This window comes from Aspergillus foveolatus (genome assembly GCF_047715535.1).
Source record: "Aspergillus foveolatus strain CBS 279.81 unplaced genomic scaffold BDW70scaffold_3, whole genome shotgun sequence".
Taxonomy (NCBI): Eukaryota; Fungi; Ascomycota; class Eurotiomycetes; order Eurotiales; family Aspergillaceae; genus Aspergillus; species Aspergillus foveolatus.
Genome location: NW_027396067.1, coordinates 1112707 through 1128215, shown reverse-complemented (window position 1 = coordinate 1128215; position 15509 = coordinate 1112707). Strand labels below are relative to the sequence as shown.

The 15509-nt window shown below is 49.9% G+C and overlaps 5 protein-coding genes across 5 annotated transcripts; 1 reads left to right on the top strand and 4 right to left on the bottom strand.

Moving 5' to 3' along the window:
• Positions 1–20: 20 nt before the first annotated feature.
• Positions 21–3441, bottom strand: fcpA (protein-serine/threonine phosphatase). Its single transcript, XM_073744529.1, has 3 exons — positions 2698–3441; positions 2560–2646; positions 21–2510 (listed from the first exon to the last, which is right to left on the bottom strand). Exons 1-3 carry the CDS (start codon positions 2943–2945, stop codon positions 353–355), a joined length of 2493 nt encoding a protein of 830 aa, XP_073600454.1. The 5' UTR covers positions 2946–3441; the 3' UTR covers positions 21–352.
• Positions 3442–3661: 220 nt separating this feature from the next.
• On the bottom strand, positions 3662–5439 carry BDW70DRAFT_128159 (pepsin-like aspartic protease). The gene is made up of 4 exons (XM_073735392.1): positions 5216–5439; positions 5007–5148; positions 4304–4958; positions 3662–4243 (listed from the first exon to the last, which is right to left on the bottom strand). Exons 1-4 carry the CDS (start codon positions 5312–5314, stop codon positions 3955–3957), a joined length of 1185 nt encoding a protein of 394 aa, XP_073600453.1. The 5' UTR covers positions 5315–5439; the 3' UTR covers positions 3662–3954.
• Positions 5440–5975: 536 nt separating this feature from the next.
• Positions 5976–7897, bottom strand: rpt3 (proteasome regulatory particle base subunit RPT3). Its single transcript, XM_073735391.1, has 6 exons — positions 7648–7897; positions 7551–7592; positions 7400–7498; positions 7063–7349; positions 6337–7000; positions 5976–6276 (listed from the first exon to the last, which is right to left on the bottom strand). Exons 1-6 carry the CDS (start codon positions 7803–7805, stop codon positions 6258–6260), a joined length of 1269 nt encoding a protein of 422 aa, XP_073600452.1. The 5' UTR covers positions 7806–7897; the 3' UTR covers positions 5976–6257.
• A 3083-nt stretch (positions 7898–10980) lies between these two features.
• On the top strand, positions 10981–13879 carry BDW70DRAFT_128154 (putative ARID/BRIGHT domain protein (SWI1)). The gene has a single exon (XM_073735390.1). It carries the CDS (start codon positions 11010–11012, stop codon positions 13464–13466), a length of 2457 nt encoding a protein of 818 aa, XP_073600451.1. The 5' UTR covers positions 10981–11009; the 3' UTR covers positions 13467–13879.
• Positions 13880–13981: 102 nt separating this feature from the next.
• Positions 13982–15404, bottom strand: BDW70DRAFT_128153 (mitochondrial 54S ribosomal protein mL49). The gene is made up of 3 exons (XM_073735389.1): positions 15126–15404; positions 14626–15014; positions 13982–14564 (listed from the first exon to the last, which is right to left on the bottom strand). The coding sequence occupies exons 1-3, from the start codon at positions 15280–15282 to the stop codon at positions 14514–14516; spliced, it is 597 nt and encodes a 198-aa protein (XP_073600450.1). The 5' UTR covers positions 15283–15404; the 3' UTR covers positions 13982–14513.
• Positions 15405–15509: the final 105 nt, after the last annotated feature.

Sequence of the window (15509 nt, the reverse complement as noted above, 5' to 3'; positions counted from 1 at the left end):
TATGTAAAATTTCAATCAGAGAACAAAGTCAAATTTAACTCAATACATCAAATCCATACCTATTTCCGATCCTCACCTCGTTCAGGTACAGAGCTCACCTAGTCAGCGGTATAGATATGAGTAGCCACTCACCAAGTTCCAGCTATATGTATCGCAATTTGATAAGATATAGAAAAAAAGCTAGAAGAAAAATTGCCTCGAATCGGAAGTCGAAGCCATCAACCAACGCCTCGCTATGCGATTCTTAAACGATCGCCCAATCAACTCTGAACACAACCATACGTCGATCTGGCTGTAAAGCGTCACAAAATGTACAAACAGTAGCACCAGTGCCAAGCACCCAAGCCGGCGGTCAGCCTTTATCCTCGCCAGTGGCCTCTTCGGCGTTGGAGTCATACCCTCCTTCCTCAAAAGCCGCCAGCATCTCGCGCTCGAGTTCATCTTCCTCTTCAACAGGGTCTTGAGGGTAACTTGAATCTGGGTTTCGAGATGCAGCAGCCTCTTCTTCTGTCTCGGGGAATGCGACGTCAGGGACATCATCAGCTTCCGCAGTGTCGGTATCGGTGCCAGTCGCGGTACCAGTGTCAGTATTTGAGCCAGTTCCGCCTGAAGTAGCGCTAGCGACTTCTTTCAAACCGGTGCTCCGCTCGTAGGACCGCTTGATGCGCTGCGAGAGACGAGAGCCCGCGACCTCCCCAGATCCCTGGGTATCCGAATTGTTCTCGTCATCGTCGGTATCGGTTCTGTCTTCGCGCTTGCGCTTCTTATCTGGGTTGGAGGTGGGAGGGAGTTCATTCCGTTCCATCCATGAGGTCTCGCTGTCGCTTTCGCTCTCGTCATCACTGCCTAGGAACTCTTTGAGTTCCTCGTGCACAGCCGCCTCCTCGTCCTGGTCGAAGCCAAGATCATTGATCCCTGCAGACTTCAGGATCTCGTCGTTGAGCTCGGAAGCGTCTTCAGTATCAGTGAAAGAGTCGCCTGAAGCTTCGTCTGAGGATGAAAGCCAGGAGCTTTCGGCTACTTCCTTGGAGCTGCGCTGCTCGTTGGGGTGGGTTGGAACGAGATACGGCCCTTCATCTAGGTGTTTCCACTGAAGTAGGCTGTCTACAAGCCATTCTTTCCGTACGATTTTGATTTTTGGGCGTTGCATTGCTTCTTGAAACTTCGCGGTGCGCTTGCCAGCTGAAAGAAGGTGGGTTGTTTTGTGAGTAATTCGGTCTGCGAATACGACGCCGAAGGTCTTTGCGTGCTGGGCTAACTCGATATTGGCCATGTCCTCATTCAATTTCCATAATCCGGAATGAACTACGTGAACATTTCCCATAATGCGGCGCTTTATCGCTGGCAGGATATCCTTGACATCGGGAACAAGCTTTAGATCCACGTCCTTTTCTTTGGATATGGCTTTTTCACCACGTAAAGCTGCCACCCGTCCTCCTAAGCCTCGCGTCCGTTTTTGATCGTACTCCTCATAGAACTTTCGGTGGACCTGCTCTAGCCGATCGGACAGCTTGATGAGTTCCTGGTCGTTGTCAATTAACAAATGATGGCGTGGCTTCGCCGAATCTCGCGGCTCGTTCACGCCGGATTCGCTTAAATCCGCCGACTCATCCTCAGCGTCTAGCTCTTTCTGTTTCTGTAGAAGCGGGCGATCCTCAACTTGATGCAATATCGTCACGTCTTGCGCCTCGGTTTGTTCCTGCAGGAGTCTTGGGTTATCCCCACCCCCCATAGTCACCAGCTGCTCCAGAGTTGATAGCTCTGTCGCGTCAGATTTTTCGGCCAACCCATTGACTTGCTGTTGTATTGATGGCGTTGGATTTTGTTCCTCGTTTTCCCCTGGAGTTTCCAACTCTTCCTGCTTCTTAGGTAGAAAGCTCGAGTTGATATCCCCAATACCGACAAAAAAGTCGTACGGAATAACCTTGATAAGGTTGGGGCTCCACCGCCAAACATCCCCGCGGTCGTCAATGATAACAACCATCTTTGTGTCCACTGGAAAGATTCGATGAAGGTTCTTGACGGACAAGCTTCCGCTCTCGTCACGACTGAGGATGCGATCACCAAAGAGCTTCCTATCCGGATCTATAATATTGGCAATAGCTTGCGCATATGATCTGGTTCCCATCGTGTAGATATGCAGTTCGTACATCTCGGCCACATTCTCTAAGAACTCTTCTAGCCCGGGTCGCAGCTTAACATAGTACCAACAACCGCGCATCCCAGGACCATCATCTACCAGCTGAAACGCTCGCACATCGCTCACTGCTGCATGATTCGGATTATCCTTGTCCGCCATCCACTCGCCAATAGTAGGATCAACCGCCGCGTGGATTATCGTTTGGTCGAGGTCGACTACAAGCGAGAGTTTCCGGTTTGCTAAAAGGCGTCGTTTCGCATCTTCTTCCACGCGTATAGCCTCCCGTTCGCTCACAGTAAGCGCGGTGTTATCATGAGTCATCTGAATAGGCGCACGCATGGAGCCCGGGACCTCAGTATTATACGTCGCCCTAAACCAGTAAGCTAAATTCATAATCTAACAAATACCTCGATGCCTACTCAGTCATATCTTTTCCACACTCGGCGCAAAGGCCGCCATACTGCACTTCGTGCGCACATGGCTCATCTATCTCGACAACATCAACACTGTCAAGTCAGCATCCATGAAGCTTCTGTAACAATATAAGAGCAGCTTACGGTCCATCAATAACATCGCCCTTGCTAATCTTCCATTGCACAATATTTCCATCAACGGTGGATTCAAATCGAGTGGGAAATGTCCGCTTCACGTCAACCTTGTTTCCCCACCCATCTCCTTCTGTAACAATAGTTTGATACGCATACCAGAATATCGCCTCGTCCCTCTCCACCTCATCACCCGGCTGTTTTAACAACGACGTAACGGTGATGGGGTAGTGGAGGCTTGGCGGTAAACGAAGAAGCATGCTCTGTACCAACTGTTGATTCTCTCGCGTATCGTTACGCTCCTTCGTTATTCTCCGCGATCACAATAGTTCAAGTAGGCGAATAAGGCCGCTGTGCGGCAGTGATTGTGATGTGAAAGGACTCTTCAACAGCTATGGAGCCATGCCCGTCGATATGGAGAATCGAGAGCCGTCGCCGCAACACCCAACCTCCAACGGCCACTATAAACAAACGCGGATGATGAAGGCGATTGCGCAAGCAAGGCGCAAGCGGGGCAGAGACGATATGTATTTTATTTCGCTTTAGGTTGTGCGGAGAAGAGGAGGTACATGAGTGGTTGCTATGAGCGCACACGACGGGGAAAAGCAGAGAAGAAAGCTGGAATCAAAGAAGAGCTGGTCGCTGCCCACAGCAAACAGATAGTATGAGGACAGAAATCAGATAAGTTGTGTTTTAGCACAGGATAGTAAAGGGGAAGTGTGAATCAGGCAGGTCGCAGTGATGGGGTGACGAAACAGTGAGTGACCTCAAGGCTCATCCAAAAGCTCAAACAAGGTTGGCAGCCTGTTTGGCAAGGCAACGACCAGGTTTCTGCAGGCGGTCGGAGCTGGCCCTGGGCGCCCGTGCGGGGCGTGTGCTCCAGACTTAGCCTAGACTCGACTTTCCAATCCTAGCTAATTCAAGTCGGCTTATTTACCTACGAATGGTTCTTTTGAAAGTACTGGTAGACGCACCCTGCTATCAGTCTAGTGATTGAAATGGTCATTCCTGACTACAGTTCTAAATGCTACTTGAAGTCAAGGCACCACTAGCTCGGACGAAATTCAGTAACGATAAAGCCACAACAATATCACAATGAATCGTCGATTAGGAAGAGAAGGTCCACAGCTGCTGCTCTGCCTCGAAATCACACCCTGAAATCATAACTTGAACAACTGCCGAGCTGTCCAGATTGAGCTTTTCACCCAAGCGGAAGCAAGCGGCCCAACAAGAACGGTTTAGGGCACATTAACGACAGTTTCCTAACCTTTACTTGGCCTTGGCGAGACCGACGGCACCGTTGCCAAGGTCATATACGCTGTACCACTTGCGCAGGAAGGCGTCACCGAGGATAGCAAGAGGGCCAACTGGCTCGGGGAAGTCCATGCCCATGAAGGCACTGATGCAGGAACCCTGGACCTCGAGGGTGTAGTCATAAGGACCAATGGTGAAGTTGTGGCCAGTCAGAGTAAAAGTGAGGTCGGGAAGAGAGTCGCGCTTAGCGCAGTCAATGGTATACTGGCCAGTGAAACCCTTTGTGGCACCGATCTCGGTGTTACTTTTAAATGTCAAATGTCAGTATCTAGTGATCGCATGAACGGGCAATGATATTACTCACATCATCTCAGCGAGGTTGGAAGGTAGAGCAATCAGAGAAGTACCGGTGTCGAGGATAACACCAGTGTTCTCGAGCTCAGCAACCTCATCGCCAAGAGCAATGGCGTCAAGATCGACCTCCCAGTAGGCCTTGCGGCGAAGGGGGATCTTGATCAGCTCGCCCTCGTAGTGATCCTTGTCAATACCACCAAAGGTGGCGACGGAGCTGTCACCATCCTTGTTGGCATCACCAAGGTAGAAAGCAAAGACCGGCTCATCAAGCAGACCCTGGTGGATCATGTTATAAAACGGAGGGACGATCCTGTTGACGGAGATGGTATCAAATCCGAGACCAAGGATACCGTCGAAACGGCCAAATGCAAAAGCCAAACCGGGCTCACTGGTAGCCTCAGCAAAGTCTTGTCCCTTAACCTTCAAGTCGCCAATCTGCAGGTTGTCCCTGGACACGAATCCGCTCAAGCTGCCGGATCCGTACTTGATGGCAAATTCACTACCATTCCTCTTGTATGTAGACGAGGCAGAAGAGTCGAACTTCTGGTGCAGGTAGCAAGCGATAGAGCCACACTCTGACGATGGCACCCATAGGTTGGAGCTGCCGGTGTCAAGGACGACTTTGAAGGTCTGAGGGGGAGTACCGAGCTGGATTTCGGAGAAGTCTAGCAAGAATCAGTATTACGCAGCCAGGCAAAGTCCTAAAAACATACACTGAGCGTTCATGAAATTGTCGACCAGCACATCGTGACCGCGCATGGCGTTGACTGGCTCGTCCTCAAGTACATGCTGCTGGAACTGGCCCATGTACTTCTGGCCTAGGGCATTTGCATGGTCGGCAATGTTGCGCGTAATCTTAAATGAATCAGTCACAGCCACAAACAAACATCACATCGTAAGATGATTGAGCTCATATACTTACGAACTGCTCTGTCAGGGGAACCTTGTTGAGCTTGAGCTTGTGAACCTCGGCGGAGGCATAGCCCAGCAGCACAGAAGCTGTGAGCAAGGAAGCCTTCATGATAGGCAAGGAGGCAAATGAGCGAGGAGAAGGAAACGAAAGAATGAGCTTTACGGATAACGATCAGGGTGATGATGAAAGGAGCAGCGAGGTGATAGGAAGGAGTTGGAGAAAGGATGATGGCGTTGAGCAGGAGAGGTAAGATGATGCACTGCTCAGGCGGCCCCGGGTGACTTGCTCTGGTTGCGGAGCGACATGGGGGGCCAGCCAATCATCGGAGCACTAGCTGCGTCATCGGACTCGGCGTTTAGGCAGACGAACGTGAACTGTGTGTTGCTATATAACCTGAGAGACTCTGCTCCTAGTTCAGGCATATATTTAATTTATAGCAAAAAATATTCCGCGTTTTCATATAAAAGTCACTCTATCTCTTTGATGTCCTGGATTGCTGAGGCTTGGATTACGCAGAGCTTTGGCTTGATAAGCGCCAACGGGCAGATATGTCCTTATCAGCCGACCTCTCAACCTAAGGCATTTACGAGATCGCCAGGCACAAATCTTGAAGCAGGCTGGGATTTCCTTGTTGGGAACATTGAAATTAGCCGAGGGTGGCTGAATGGACTCTTCTTATGCCTACAAGATCGTATCTATTCTCACTTTGATTGACTGAGCTGTTCGAATAAATCTAAGAAAAATAGAAATTAGAAGCGATGAGTAGCTACTGGACTCCGTACTTTACATCTATCCATGCCTGAGCGATATATATTTACTGCAGCCTGCAATCGGATGTGATGGTGAATTTTGTTCACCGAAGGCTTCTCGTTTACTTAACTCCTATAATTTTCTTCACAAGGAGCATACTAGCTGGACCCAGTAGCGAGAGAAAGCTCATTACCACATCTGCTACCAAAGATCTTGGTGATACGGTTTATTTTTACCTTCTCGCTATCTTCTCGCTATGCACAGCCGAGATCACCACCCCCGATAGTAAAAACGCTCCTCCTTACCGGTAAAATTCGAGCCTGCAATGAAAATTAGCGCTATGGCATAGGTATTAAAGTTGATGTGAAAAAAAAACATACCTGTCGGCTTCCTGTCCGGTCTTAACTTGGGCCGAGTAAGCGTCTTCAAGATCTGACTGGATAATATTGTATCGGTTCTTGCGAACTGCGCGAAGACCGGCTTCCTGCATAATTGCTGCAATGACAGCACCAGACAAAGGCTCGTTTCGCACAATAAGCGAGTCGAGATCTACCTCAGGAGATAAGGACATTTTAGAGGCAATCGTGGAGAAAATCAGTCGGCGTTCCCTCCTATCCCGGAGAGAGGGGAACTCAATCTTTCGATCCAGACGCCCGGGTCGAAGCAAAGCTGGATCCAGGGTATCTGCTCGGTTAGTGGCCATGATGACCTTCACATTGCTAGTTTGCTCGAAACCGTCCATCTGGTTCAAAAGTTCCAAGAGAATACGCTGAACCTCGCGATCAGCACCAGTTTGTGCATCGAAACGTTTTGTAGCAATGGCATCGATTTCATCAATGAATATGATTGCCGGTGAGTTCTCCCGCGCCATTCTGAAGACATCGCGAACCATGCGAGGTCCCTCTCCGAGATACTTCTGCACGAATTCTGAGCCGTTCACCCGAATGAAGCTAGCAGTGGTGCTGTTTGCAACAGCCTTGACCAGCATAGTTTTCCCGGTACCCGGAGGGCCGTATAAGAGAACACCACGGGGAGGGTCGATACCTAAACGGAGAAAGACAATCAGAACTGGAAACTGGCGCTATAGTGCATAAAGGAAAACATACCAATTTGTTTGTAGAGGTCAAAGTGCGTCAAAGGAAGTTCAACGGCTTCTCTGATTTCCTGTTTCTGCATATCAAGACCACCAACGTCCGCATATGTAACATCCGGTTTCTCGTTTTCGCCTAGCATGGCGATTGAAGAGTCCGCCTCCGGGGGTAGAATATCCACAAGGGCATTGGAATGGCGATGCAGGGCAACGGAGGATGATGGCTTCAGCTTTTCGCGATCAAGGGTGGAAAGGATGCGGACAACGTAGTTCGAGCCGGTCGACGACTGTACAATGCCGGTGCTGGGACCAACATTAGCCTGAGCCTCTAACAACGGGTATGACTGTCGTACTTCTGGTCGATCGCTTCCATGAACTGGCCTATCACCAAGGGTACGCTCTGTATCCGCTTGATTTCCTCCTGTGCACGAACGAGCTCCCTCTTCAAGCTCCTATTTAATCAAATTGGTAAGCGGCATTGCGAACCCGTGGCGGCAGACAAACCTTTGCTCATCTTTGATGTATTCCTCTTGGAGCTTGATGTACCTGTAGTCATTTGATCAGCTCAAGAAGCGGGCTTCGATGCGTAGGCGAAACATACTCCAGGTGCCTCTGCAGTTTCTTCAAAGTAGCATATTCATCGCCATCATCGGCCCCTGTTCCTTCGAGTGAATCGATGTTCGGAATAGTATCCAAGGGAGCTGCCTTCGTGTAAGACGAGAGGACGCTCGCCGGGTTTTCCACGGCGATATCTCCCATTGCGAATATTTCTAGTTTGAGGAGATAGAAAGGTCAAAGGTATGCGGGCGTCTGAGAAAGATCAAAAAGATTAGAAGATGGTTGTAGTCAAAGTGTTTAAGAGCCTTGTCTGAAGAGCGTCATGGAGCTTCAGCAACAGCGATAGCCGTTGGTCACGTAGCTTAGGCACGTGATCTGAATCTTGGCGTTTTTGCGTGGCGAAGAATCCGTCAGAAGCAGACCAAAACTCATCTTGGTTTGAGCTACCCTGAGTAGATAGAAAGAAAGTGCTCTGGCTAACCTAGGAGTGTTGAATGATGTATGTACGGGCTTGCCGTATCCAATATAGCAGCAGGCCTATTTCGCTACAATCACCTCGATTATTGCTACTCGGCGGAAGCACATACTGTTAAATATTCGATTCAAGGAGGTGTTCCGTCTTCCTGAGTATGGCGTGTAACCATAATAATATACTCGGGATTTGAGAACTTCACCCTCAGCTCTGCCACTGTTGATCGCCGGTTCGGCAACAACAACCGACTCTAAAATTGCCAGACTGCTAATTTGACGCAGCAGCCAACGTGGTCGACTGCGGCTGTACTGCGGCTGGAGTATCTGTTTTATTTACTTTCAGACTCAGGAGCAATGCTCTTCGCGGCTGACCGAACATTCTATGCTCTGCATCCACCTCGTCTAGTAGCAACCCCATGTTGTTTAAACTAGCTCAATCTCTCATCGTAGTGGAGCAGTTATATAGACGTGGCAGGTGGGACAGCAATCGATGGACAAGGCACGGTGGTCTCTCGCAATCCCGTGATTAAGGATTCTAGAGTTGGATGCGCCCAAGGATTAAATTGGGATACAGCGAGGGGTTGTCAAACCGTTCCAGCTCCGTCACTACTCATCCATACCTTTTGACGCGCTGAAGATTGGGCGGATCATTTCCATCAGGTGGGCAGCGTGAGCCGTTATAAATAACCCTCTTCTCCGTAACCAAGCTCTCCAATCCCTTCCTTCCTCCCTCTTTTTCCTCGTGCTGATAGCTTCACTGAATCTGCTTCTGCTGGCGATTTTCTTTTCTGACCGAGTCGCTACACTGGCCTTCTTGGTGTTACTGCATCTTTCTACCTACTAACCTAAACGCCTGCCGCTAAGGTGTGGCTTCTGGTCGTCCATATAGCGGCAAGCTGTCAAATCCTGCCAGCTTAACCCAAAGGATATCCGGTTCTTTACAAACCGGCCGTGCAAGCCCTGTTACATCATGATCGTGGATGACACTGCATTGTTGCTGATTGAGCTGAGACCACCTGCGACCAGCATTGGGAGGCTCCGTTGGGCCAACATAAACTGAGCTAATTCGAAGCAGATGCTAATAAAATCCCAACAGCTATTCTGAGGCCCCATGAACGATCAAAGAGCAATCTCAATGATTTTCCAGCCGCTACTCGCAGAATCCAAGAGATATGATCGTTTCCCCGCTAAGCACGGCATTCCATGCTTTAACGATGAATGGCCAAGCGCTGAACTGTGGCATTCCACGGGATCCATCCGGAGCGGAAGAACGCAATATCCCGGCCGGGCCACTGGAAAGTTGGAAACCCCTTTCCTGCTAACTAACGGACCGACTGACTTGCTTCTCCTGTGTCTCTGCTGCTAAGATTATTACTGCTCAGATCTGGTAAAATAACTTACTGGAAACTTATACGTCAGTCTCTGTCTGACTTTTGATATCTCCAGCCACCCTTGATCGTATCTGGGGTCGCCTTCCTCCACGCCTGTCCCCATTCCCGGCATCCCCCATCCCCTTGTGCCTCCACTCATCGGCTTTCCAAGCGATCGAAAATTCCGTCTTTATCATTAGTCTTTCATAAAATACACAATTTTGGCCAAGGTCATACCGTACGACAGTGTATGGTGTACTATCGCAAGGTACGTCCTTTGTTTCCATACCATCCTGCCCGCTGCCTATCTTCCCGTCATTGGGCCTGTGACACGCCTCGCTCTCTTGTGCCCACGCACTTCACTGGCCGACTATTCGACGGAACCACCGCGCTATATGGCATTGCTTCGGACGTATTCTGGTCATTTGTATACCATCGTTATGCTTCTTGCTTACGATGGTCTATTAACTCTCTTTATATTGTTCTGCTGCTGTCTCCCGATTGGTTCATGTTGCTGTTGGAGCTGGCAGCCATTATTTGCTGACTTCCTTGGTCTCCATCAGACGGCCTCTTGTTTCCTTCTGCGGGTCCCGTGACCTCCCATCCCTCGCAGTCTTTCACCAACCTGCCAACAGCTGCTATTTCGGGACTGGCCATCCATCCTCCGCTCGCGAGTCGGCATTTTAATAGTCCAGCCTTGTCGGTATGTACATCTTTTCTTATCCTGACCATTCTATTATGTGACTGCATGAAACAAATTTGTCATACACTTGACCAGCGCTCTTTTGTTTTCCCTTGCCGTCTCCGCGTTGCGTTGATCTGTTTCGGGAGTGCTTCGCCTCGGTCGTGTCGCAGACCAAGGCGCGACAAGCGATTCTCCAACAAACGCGTCGAGACCCTTAAACATCCATCGCAATTGTGGAATTGAGCTAGTCGATACTATGATGTAAAATACAGAGCTTCTATTGCTCTTGCTTTCCGCACCGGTCGCGCGTTGAATGATGGACATGTTGCATTTGTGTCATCTTCTCTGACAGCTTCTTTTGCCTTTGCAGATGGGTTGGTAAAACCGCACGACATGAACCCCTGGCCTCTTGACGCCTCGAGCCTCCCGAACCATGAGAATGGCGCTTTCCATCAGGCGACCATTGACCCCTCTGCCGCTTTTCTTCACGCCTCTCCTACCCCCGACCCTAATCAGTTCCAGCGCATGTTCAATGGTGTACCCAGAAATGCGTCTCCTGGATTCGCAAACCCTAACCAGGTAATACCGTCTAAACGACCGCGGCCAGAAGATGGGATCTCGATGTCGCCGAGACAAGCTCCTGGAGGGCTCTCTTCCCGTTCACAGACACCACAAGTTCCCTATCCTGGTTACCAAGGCCCCGTAAATGGGGCGCCTCAGTTCTCCCATCCAGGGCAGTTTCAACATCTTCAACAGGGCGCATCCACGAATGTTTCGCAATCTCCGATAATGCAGGATTTTGACCAACATGGCGCACAGCGGATGGGAACAGCATCTCCAAGTCCCTTTTCGCCAGCCGGGCCTCATGTCGGAAACCAAATGTCTCCCGCACAACCCGACCACCCAAGCCGCGTGAATACCCCTCAAAATAATTCATTTATGCCCGCCCAACATTTCTCTCAGGGAATGGGACCCGGCTTCTCGCCTACCCCCGCAATGACATCGGCGTCCGTACAAGCGCCGATGCAGGCGCAATTTGGCGGAATGCCCCCAGGATATCAACAGGCACTTGCCGCCCAACAGCAACAACAACGGATGCATGCCATGCAAATGCAGAATCAAAACCGCGCGGTGAACCCCGCAATGGCTGGTCGGCCGATGGTAGCAGGCATGAATGCCATGGCAAACCCGCAGCAGATGGCGGCTATCAGACAGATGCAACAGACCATGGCGAAGCCTCCCAATCCCGAGGGCTTCATGCGATCCTTACAGAAGTTTATGATGTCAAGAAACTTGCCTTTTGACCCCAATCCCATCGTTTCTGGTCGCCCCATTAACCTTGTGCAGCTTTATGCGGCTGTTATGAAGCTTGGAGGCTCAAAGAAGGTTACGGCTGCAAATATGTGGCAGGTCATAGCTCAACAACTTCAGTTCCCTCCCATGCAGTTTCCCATGGCTGTTCAGGAGATTCGAGACCTCTATCAGCGAACTCTTGCCGCCTACGAACAAGCTTTCCTAAGCAGTCAACAAAAACAATTCGCGGATCAGGTTCAGCAGCCCTCAATACCACGACAGCCCAGCGATCTGTCCGGCATGCAACTTCAGTCTCCTGCCGTCAAGCAGACACCTGGGTTCGACGGTTCCCAACAGTTAGGGCATCCTTCCCCTGCTACTACGTCAACACCGAACAACGCTCATCAAGGGCCTGCCAATGGCTTTGCGACACCAACGCAAGTCAAGACTCAGAATAAACAACAGCAGGGCCAACATCGCCTTAGCGTCTCTCGTCTATCCCAACCCCCCACTACTCCTCATGATCTTAATGGTCAATTATCAACACAGTCGCCTGCTGCGTCCGAAAAGGGGCCAGGATCTATCGTCGGTAAGCCGGCCGACGAGACTGATCAATCACATAACCGGCCTCTTGGACGGCCGATACAGGATACCTTCAAGCCAATGGTAATCTCGGAGAATAAGCTCCATGGTCCAATCGCTGTCGGAGAGATGTACCAACTTGGAGAAGAAATCGCAAGGTTAAAACCCAGTGTACCGTCGTTTGCTGAGCTTGGTGTTATTGACATCCACGCCTTGACAATGGGTATCAAATCTGGTATTCATGCAGAGATGCGAGTGGCATTAGACTCGCTTGTTTCACTTTCTGCTGAGCCCGCTGTGCAGATATTGCTCGATAACTGCGATGACTTGGTTGATAGCCTAATAGATTGCGCGGAGGACCAAGCCGAACTACTTGCAGAGCATGCGCCAGAAGTTTCCGATATGATGCTACTACCATCTTACGAAGAACTCAAGCGCGGCTGTCAATCCGAGTGGACTTCTCTTGCCCCAGTTGCTGAGTTTGGGAGTACGGAATACGAGCTGGATAGGGCCGTCGATAGGCTCATCTGTATTACCACCATTATACGCAATTTCTCTTTCGTTGAGCAGAATTTCGACATACTTTCAACGCCTCCTGTGGTTGAATTCTTCTCAACGATCATCCGTTACCTTGGCACAAGGAACATGCTCCTCCGGACATATCAGAACACGCTCGATTTCATGAAAGACACCCTAATTTACCTGAGTAACGTGGGCGGTGCCATCAATCTACCAAGTAAAGAGGAAGCGCTCTGTCTTCTACACTTTCTTCTGTCCTTTGCTCCGTTCCCGGCCCCAACTATGTCATCGGATGGTGTTATGTTCACGGCTTACAATCCCTCGGTTCACAAATATACTCCGGCCGCTGTTGATAGTCTGGCTAAACTTCTGGCACGAGATGAACCAAATCGGACTTTCTTCCGGACTATATTTTCTAGCGACGGGGCTTCCACCGCTCAACAAGAGCTTCTGACTCGCGCCTTTGGTCTTGCAATCTGCCCTGTTCCCAACCAGCCTAGGAAACCTTTTGCAATCGCGGATATTCGCAAAGTGTTTCTAATGCAGGGGCTCTTAGCTGCAGACATTCTGGCAGGATTTGCTGAAGGGTCAACTGCCAAATCTTGGCTAGAGTCTGTGGATGGTTTTGCTATTCATCTCCTTCGCCTCTCATGTCTTTTGAGCACAGAACGTGTCCCTCCACCGCTCCACAACGTCCGTCAAACGCACGCTGTGAGGGCGCAGGCTGAAGAGGCAGAAGTCTACGGTTCAATCATCAACCGGGGACTAGCAATTCTTCGACGTTTAGCTGAGAAATCCAAGTATGCCGATACAGACTCAGCTCTGCGGTTTCCGTCCGGAATTCTTCCCAAGAAGGAAAGCTTACTTGGCGCATTGCTGATGCCAAACGTCGATCCTGGTGTCGTCCGGCAATTGATAACATATGCACGGCTTGCCGAATGATGAACCGGATGAACCGCGTCCTTCCTTTTTTGGTCTACTTTCTAGCGACGGCATTGACTACCTCTGAAATTCATTAAGTAACGCTTTCTTCCGTCATGTCTTCTATCTATACATCTTTCAGTAAACATTTATTCTTCAACCGTCTCTCAATTTTCTCTTCACTTGGTTTGGCGCCGGTGGAAATGGTACATCAAATGAGGCGTGATAATGTGTATTCTCCTGTGTTCATTGCTCTGTACTATGCTCAATACCCTCGGGCAAAAGGTCTTACGACGTCTAAATGGTACTTATCAGATACATATCTACTGCTCACCTACCTAGAACGTCTACTTGTGAGATGTTTTCATGCTCCATCGTCTGTCATTCTCGCGTAGGAGGCGCGAGTAAGCGCGGGTAATCGCGCTCAGGGCTGTCAAAGGTTTGTTGGCCCGTGCACGTATTGAGATGGCGTTCTCCCCCACCTGCATGACCTATAGTGGGCCAAGTCGACTTTATAATAATGATTTAAAAGACCAGATGATATTACGCAGTGTAGCACTTGAACAGCCATGAGATCATTGAATATGCAATATCACATACAGAATGCCCAAGCCACGCCAGTAATACAGAATCCGCAGAGCGGGTAGGAGAGAAATGAGAACAGAAACTCCTGAACGAATAAAAATGTACAAACACATCAGGAGGTAACGATGACAAAGGTGATAAGAAGGTATGAAGTGAACTGCACCTCCAGAGCTATAGGCTATACCTAATGAGACAAATAAACAGAGTATGCGGTTGCTTCAACTGGAAGTAAAAAAGAGCAGCTCGAAGCTTCAGCTCCTTCAACTTGTCGAGCCCAACTTGTCGAGCCGCTCGCACGATTGATTTGGAATGAGGTTGGCTTTCTGAAACCATGCCGGCATTAAATTCGCATTGACCCGAATGTTCAGGTCGATATTCGTTTGCTATCTGAAGACGAGAATATTGAGCAGGTCGGAAGACAACAGGTTGTGGATTAGCCTGGATTAGAACGCGATCGATAGATAGGAATTCATTATCACAGCTTTAAAAATTACGCTCAAGCATGAACTTTTGGATTTCAGGTTTTCGCCAGCCCTATTTGAATCATTGTTAGCTGCCCATTCTGCGAAACGTCGAGATCCTAGGAAGGGCAAACCTTGACGATGATGTGTCCATTTAGTCGGTTGATTGTGATGTCTGGGCTCTTAGCAGCATTGCGATCGGGAGACTCGAGTCCCAGGTACACGGCAAGGTCGCGCCTGAAAGCGTCTAAATCACCTTCTGTCTTCTGAATCTTGGTTTGCTGCTTGGTCCCGCCAGCTTTAGTAACGAGATAGACGGGTAGTTGGTTCGAGGGCGTTCGACGGACGAAGTAGGGCAGGTTTGTGAGGGACAGTTTGGCAGCCGCTGGGGGAGGTGTGATTGTTGGGGTGCTATTCTCTCTGAGGGTCTGGGATTGACGTTTCAATTGGGCGAGGAATGTCCGGCGTTGCTGCGTGCAGACGGATGATTTGAGGGAGACGCGTTGGATCTGAAAAGCTGCTTCTGGGGTGGGAGTTAGTACGAACAGACAAGTTCTTCATATCCGCGATGTTGAGCCCGCCGCTGGGCCGGACAATACGGACGCCGGTGGCTAACGGAATAGCTATAACGTACGAGAGCTGATCAATCTAGACTGGAAGCAGTTGGAAGACACTGAGCTACGTATCCCTGAGGAAGCAACGGGCTGTGCAGCGCGCTGGAGATAGCCTGACATGACCGTTGACTGCTTGCGAACGGCGGAGGCTGGTAGAGACTGCATGAGAGTAGTCATCTGTGCAAGGAGTACGTGGGGGAGGCCGAAGGAAATGGATTCCGCGCAAAGGCCACGCTATATTTCCCCTGAGGAGGAATGGACCACGGAAACAGAGGGCGAGGGGAGATGGACGATCAAACCGGACTCGATGATGGTCTGATTGACGATATCGAGACAGAAGCAGGACTTTTTGCTCTCTGAGCGGAGACGCTCCCGCTAACACTAAAACGGACTAGCTCCCAGAC